Genomic DNA, 7127 nt, shown 5'->3' with positions numbered 1-7127 from the left:
CTACCTTGATATTACCTTGCTGATACACTGGGCCTAGGCTATTACTCCTACGGAAATAATGATCTATATAAAGGGCATATATTAGTTTAAAAATGGTGGGAAAGTAAGAATAAAATTTTAAAGTTTTCTGAATATATTCTCAGTGCTGCCACTGTCTTATTCCCTTCCTTCAGCCCCCGTCCTAAATGCCCATACCTAAATCAGCCTTCAGTCACCTAGAGGTGTTTCTCACAGGTTTTTTTTTTTTTTTAAATTTGTTATTATTTGTTGTTAGGAATGTTTCCTTCTTCATTTTGTAATTTCTCCGGAGTCGACTTTAGGATTCACCATCTTCAAGATAGTTGATAATCCTGCCATCATTTTGAATCTGAAATCTTAATATTTTATTCACAGGAAGGAATACAATTTTTTTTCATCTATAATTTGGAAGCTAAGTAAATAACAAAATGAAGCCAGTAAAGCATCAGTTGGCAGTTAGTGATAAAGTGGTAAATGTTCCAGAATTAACTAATAAAAAAGGACGACCTAGTTCACCTTGGTCATCTAAATCAAAGCAAAAACGTAAGGCAAAATTAGTACGTGATAAACTTGAACCGATGGTCTTAAGATCTCCACCAACAGGAGAATCCATTTTAAGATATGCTTTGCCTATACCATCAAGTAAGACAGATGACTTCATGTCAGAAGAGGAATTGATCAGGAAAGTTACCGAACATCTGAAGATGGTAAGACATTTGTTGGTCTATGTATTGGGGGTCCCCATGACCATCCCCGGGTTTAGTGATTTGCTAGGAGGACTCACTGGACTCAGCATAAAGTCATATTAATGGCTAAGATTTATTACAGTGAAAGGTACAAAACAAAATCTGCAAAAAGAAAAGACACATGGGGTGAAGTCTAGAGGAGACCAGGTTCAAGCTTCCAAGATTCGTCTCCCTTTGGAGTCACACAGGACATGGGTGTGACTCCAGTAACAAACTCCTCCAACAACAAATTGTGACAACACGTGAAATGTCTACCAGAGAAGTTCATCAGAGACTCAGTACCCAGGGTTTTTTTGGGGGTAGTGGTTACCTAGGTACTCTCTGCTTGGCATGTACAAAAATTCCAGACTCCCTGAAGGAAAGCATGTGTTCAGCATAAATCACATTGTTTGCACAGATAGTTTAAGGGCACTGAGCCACTTTATCAGTTATTGAATGGTGGGAGCCCTCCTGAAATCCAAATTCTGAGGTGCCAGTCCAAGACCAACCTTGCAAGCAGATCTTTCTGAGGATAGGCCTTTCTCAGTCTCATGCCTGCTATGTTAACTCTGCTCTGCACTTTAGAAAGTTTAGCTCTTAGTGTTGGGGAAAAAAAACCACCTCCCTTTCTCTGAGTTTCTTTTTGCATGGTGATCCAGAATTGAATTGTAAATGTACCGAATACCAAGTGAGAAATAGCACAAGTATAAAAAGAATATAGTTTGTCAAACTTCCAAAATACGAACTTGCTTAAAGTTTGAGTGGTTAGCTCAGAGAATTTCCTTTAAAAATGTATTGCTTTCTGATCTCCATCTCTATTTTCCGCATTCTCTTCAAAGAAGAAAGTTGAGTCAGTCAGATTTTGAGGAATACTTTGGTGGTAAGTAGACTTGATGCTTCAAGTATTCATAGACAGACCCTCTCCCATAAACATAAAATTTAAGTTTATGGCGCTGGCAGAAATAATTTTTACTGCTAACAAGGTCTTGACATGATTGACTAAATATCTTTTTACATTTAATATAATAATTTTAAACTATGAAAGTACTTAATTTGCTTTGATTTTCTCATAGGTTGTTTCTACTTTGGAAGAAGCCTATGGGTATAGTATTCAAAATGGAGAAACACCAATTGTGAAGCCTGAACAGGAAGGATCAACTTTATCTGTAAGTATTTGTAACCCAAATGTAGAGACGTTAACATTGAAAAGGGCTAAGATTTTCTTTTGGAGTCCATACATGTTCTCAGAATGAATTCCCCATTTATGAAAATGATCCTGTTAGGAAACTTGAAAGTAGTGTACTGATTTTTCCATCCCCTGCCAGCATTTATCTTAAGTTTAATGAAGACATATCTATATCCTGAGCCTACTTTTAATGCTAATGCCTCTCCTGTTTAATTTTTAAGCATGTGGTTGTCTGTTGGCTTGAGGTATATATTTTTTATCACATTAAGAAAGTATTCTTCCATTTCTAGTTTGCTAAGAAAAACCCAAAACAATAAAGAGATTATAGAGTTTAAACAAATGTCCTTGCATATACTGAAATAGTGTAATTATTAAGGTGGTTATGTCGTTTTTCTCCTTCAATCTATTGATGAGAGGAATTATTTTACATATTTCGTAATATTCAACTGTAATTTAATACACTTTACTCGTGGAGTAGTATTCTTCTGTTTTATAATTAGTTTTGTTAGTTAGGGATTGAGTTTGGCTCCATGTAATAAAACACCAATGTTGAGTCATTCAATTGATGAACATGGTATGTACCTCCATTTATTTAGGTCTTGTTTGAGCCCTTTCATCAAAATTTTGTAATTTTCATCATACAGATCCTATGCATGATTTGTTAGATTGATACATTGATATTTCATGATTTTTGGAATGATTATTAAGGGCATTATGTTTTAATTTCAGTTTCCACATGTTTGTTGCTAGCATATAGAAATACGATTGATCTTTTTCTATGTTGATCTTATATCTTGTAACTTTGCTCAATGTACTTTTTTATTCTAGGAGTTTGTCTGCAGATTCCTTGGAATTTCCTACATAGACAATTATGCCTTCTTCAAATAGGGACAGTTTTACTTCTTTCTTTCCAATTTGAATGCTTTTTATTTCCTTTCCTTGACTTATTGTGCTGGCTCTGGCTTCCAGTATTATATTTAATAATAGTGATGAGAGCAGACTTCCTAGACTCATTCTGACTGCTACTTCCAGACAAGGGTGAAAATTCACTTCCCTGTTCCGTTCCACCAACACCATTCTGATGGAGGAATTGGAGTGCTACCTGCTACCACCAGTAGGTGGTGGACATTCACTCTCCAGTCAGCCTTGCTGACACCACCCTGGTGAGGGACATAGAGGGCCAAATTTCACTGCCATATTGTTTTTCAGTTCTGTTGACACCTATGGGTGGTGGTGCAGTTTTTTTCTTGGTGTTTAGCTCAAGTAGGATAGGTATTGTCGAAAAGGTTTTGCTTTATGCTAGAGACTCCTTTTCACAGTCCTGTGGCTTTTCTTAGGGCTTTTTATTAGTCTGTACTTATTGACAGTTCAGGTTGCAGGCTTTCCTAGTGTTCCAGATATTTTATATATAGGTATGAAGAAAACCCAAGGAACTCTAGTATTCCTCAATTCTCGAGACCTCTACTTTCTCTTTCTACCTTTCAGAATTTTCTTGTGTTGGTTTGTGGTATTGTCTGCAGTATATTAGTTGTAGAGGGGAGGATTAGAGGAATTGGCCCAGTCCATCATGGCCAGAACAGGAAGTCCAAAACTACTTTTTACTTTGATACAATTTTATGTTCTGATGTCTACTTTGATATCAGCTTTCTTATGATTAGTCATTGTATATCTCCTCTCAAACTTTATTTTCAAACTATAACTGTGTATTTACTGTGTCTCTTTGAAATAGCATATAGGTGAGTCTTGCTTTTTTATCCAGTCTGACAATCTCTGTCTTTTAATTGCTGTTTGGTTCATTTACATTTAATTGATACAATTAAATGTCATGTCATATAATTAGTTTATTATAGTGAAATGTTAATGAAATAATGTGAATAAAGTCTACTTTCCTGCTATTTGCTTTTTTTTGTCCTGTATGTTTTTTGCTCTTTTTCTTTTCTGTCTTATTTTGTGTTAATTATGTATTTTTTAGTATTTTATATCATTTTTTGCTTTTTAGCTATGTATTTTTTGTACTTTCTGTAGGGATTGCGTATGTATCTTTAGCATCACAATATATCTTTAATTAATATTATACTGCTTCATTTCTAATGTGAGAACTTTATAGCAGTATAATAACATTTTCCTCACTTATGTTTTTGTGCTATTGTTGTGATATTATTGTTTACTCTTTTTTTTTTCTGACTGCTTTAAAGATTTTCTCCTTATCTTTGGGTTTCGGCAGTTTGATAAGATGGGCCTAGGTGAGATATTTTCTGTGTTTATTCTGGTTGGAGTTCATCAAACTGAGTCTGAGTTGATTTTTTCATCAAATTTGGAAATTTTCATTCATTATTTCTTCAAATATTTTACTGCCTCCCACCCTCCTTTTTCTGAGACTCCAATTACATGTACATCAGACTCACTCACACTCTGTTCATCTATTTCAGTGTTTTCTTCTTCTCTGCTTCAGTTTGGACAACATACATTACCCTATCTTCAATTCGCCAATCCTTCCTGTAGTGTCTGATCTGATGTTAAGCTCAATCCTATGACATTTTTAGTTTTAAATATTGTAATTTTTACGTTTAGGATTATCTTTTGGTTCCTTTTTAGGGGTTTTAATATCTCTCCTGCTGTTATCCCTCTCCTCACCTACTTTATCTTTTCCTGTAAATTCTTTTATCTTATTGATAACAGAGTTTTAAAAATTTCTTGTCTGCTAATTCCAATATCTGGGTGAAGAGTGTGATTGCTTCTTCTAACTAGTTTTTCCTTTGATTATGGATTGTGTTTTTCTGGTTCTTCATATGTTTTGTGATTTTTTTTTATTGGATCCCAAGCATTGTATTTAGAAGAACATTGGAAACTATGGTACAGTGTTTTGTTTCCTAGAGAATGGTTGCTGTTTCCTTTATGGCATTTAGGGTGAAGGGCTAATCATTCTCATTCCTCTAAGAGTTGAGTTGGGCGGGAACTGATCCATATGTTTAATTAGGTTGAGGTTTTATCTGATTTGTCTAATCTGCAATGTCTCCTATTGCTGCTTCCCCTGAGGGGCTGATTTCTTTGATCTTGCCAATATTTTAGTTGGCAGGAGTTTTAACTTCAATTTAAATAGTTTTGGTTCACATTTTGGTTCAATCCTGGCAGAGCTTTGAAATACAATTACCATGAGAATGTGCAGGATAGGATTTCTCTGCTTTTTAGCTCCTCCTTTTTTTTTTATAGTTCTGTAATTGCCACCACAATCAAATTGTAAAGCATTTTTATTATCCCAGAAAGCTCCCTTGTACCCTTTACAGTCAGTTCTCTCCTGCCTTGGCTCTAGACAACCACTGATTTATCACTATAGTTTTGCCTTTTCTAGAATTTCATATAAATAAAATCATACAGTATGTAGCCTTATTTAACTTCCATAGTTTGTTTCAACCATCCTAATCTCTGACGACTGCCTTTTAGCTTTCTCACTTAGTCTGTCTAATATTAGGCCTCCAAAAGTCCTTTGATTCCATTGGGAACTATAATCTATTGGCCCTACTGCCTTTTACTGTCCCAAATCTCCTTGTGTTCTTACCTCCCTAAGCTTAAATTCCATGGTCTATTGTTATTATTATTCCTTCCTTGCATATGTACTTAACTCTCTTGCCCTGTCCTGCTTTATTGATTGCTTATTTATTGATATTTATTTTGTTAATCTGCAAGTCTGGTCAAATTGATCTCTGTCTTCTCTATCTATCTGGCACCTGAATGTGGGTGGAAGAAAATCCCCAAGTATGCAAATGGTCTCACTTTATATTTGTGATTAGTAACTCTAGTTCGTTCCTATTTTCATTATCATGAATGACTGTTTCAGTTTTTCTTCCCTCTCCTATATGATTATAGGTCTTTACCATGACAAAGAGGTATATGAGCCTATGAGTATGTTTAAAATGTAATGTTGAACAAACATATTCCTCATGGAGAACATTCTTTGAGTGTATATAAGCATCTGAGATTTGTTCATCATGGATCAATTCTCTGATTTACAAGTCACTGCTCTACTAGAAGAGATTCAATCATTGTGACATTTTAACCTGTAACTATTTTTTTCGTCAAAGTTTTCTCTTGCCCATTAAGTGAGGATGCAAGACTACAGCTCTTGGCAAATATACTTACAATAAGTCCTAATTAGCATTCATTTTCTAACACAAAGAAATATTTATAAGGTATACACACAGTGGCTACCTTTTTTTGCCACCTGTCAATTTCAAGAGGCTAAGTCTGGGATGCTTGATTTTCTGCAACTGTATAGGAGAGAATGACTGGAGAGACATAGCTGGGTATATGTCATTAATGGGCCACTCCCCAGAATGTACTTTCTTTCTGGGAGAATTTGGTAGGATAGCATTTAGAGTATGCTTTCTTGTCTTATGTGTTTGAAGGGACATAAGTTACATACGTGAAAATATTTTCAAAAGTAGTTAAATATACTGAAATATAAATGGATATACATATGGGTTCTGAAATAAAAGTAACTTTCTGTTTTGTTATTCTTTTCAAAAGGTTGGGGATGATCTGAGTTCATTCTTGATATGTTGTTCACAATTTGCAGCTCAGTTAGAAGAAGCAGTTAAGGAAGAACGTAATGTATGTATTCTGTGTAAACTGCAAGGTGTAAATATTACTCAATATTTTAATAATTTTAATTGTTATCAATCAATAATAAACCAACAATACTAATTACATTAATGATAATTAATAATTAAATTAATTATTAATACTTTTAGTAATAAAATATTTAAAGTTATATTGATTGTTTAAACTTCAATGTGGTAATCCATTCAGAAACATTAGTCTAGATACAGCACCTTAAGGAGTTAGGAAAGGCATTAGACAGCATTATTTTTCTTTATTCTTAACATAGGCATTTAGATCTGTGAATTTTTAAGTACAGCATTGACTGGGTCATTAGTATTTTCTTATGTAGTATTTATACTTTATTGTGTTTTTTAATGCAAGTTTATATTACAAAAGTAATATGTCATAATTAATGAAAATTTAAAAAATAAAGTCTGGGCCGGCCCAGTGGCATAGTGGTTAAGTTCACGTGCTGCACTTTGGTGGCCTGGGATTCTCAGGTTCGGATCCCGGGCACAGGCCTAGCACCACTTGTCAAGCCATGCTGTGGTGGCGTCCCACAATATAAAGCAGAGGAAAATTGGCACAGATGTTAGCTC

The 7127-nt window shown here is 34.6% G+C and overlaps 1 protein-coding gene across 1 annotated transcript in view; it reads left to right on the top strand.

Annotated features, from left to right (window-relative positions):
• The first annotated feature begins 446 nt into the window (after positions 1-446).
• The window catches only part of CCDC7 (coiled-coil domain containing 7), a 485718-nt gene continuing 479037 nt past the window's right edge, over positions 447-7127 (top strand). Inside the window, exons 1-3 of the mRNA XM_046679053.1 lie at positions 447-725; positions 1817-1909; positions 6454-6537. Of these exons, the coding sequence (XP_046535009.1) occupies positions 447-725; positions 1817-1909; positions 6454-6537 (456 nt within the window). The remainder of the gene's footprint in view (positions 726-1816; positions 1910-6453; positions 6538-7127) is intronic.

This window comes from Equus quagga, chromosome 12 (genome assembly GCF_021613505.1).
Source record: "Equus quagga isolate Etosha38 chromosome 12, UCLA_HA_Equagga_1.0, whole genome shotgun sequence".
NCBI classification, from domain to species: domain Eukaryota; kingdom Metazoa; phylum Chordata; class Mammalia; order Perissodactyla; family Equidae; genus Equus; species Equus quagga.
Note: the sequence above shows the minus strand (reverse complement) of the source record. Positions and strands in the feature narration are given on the sequence as shown.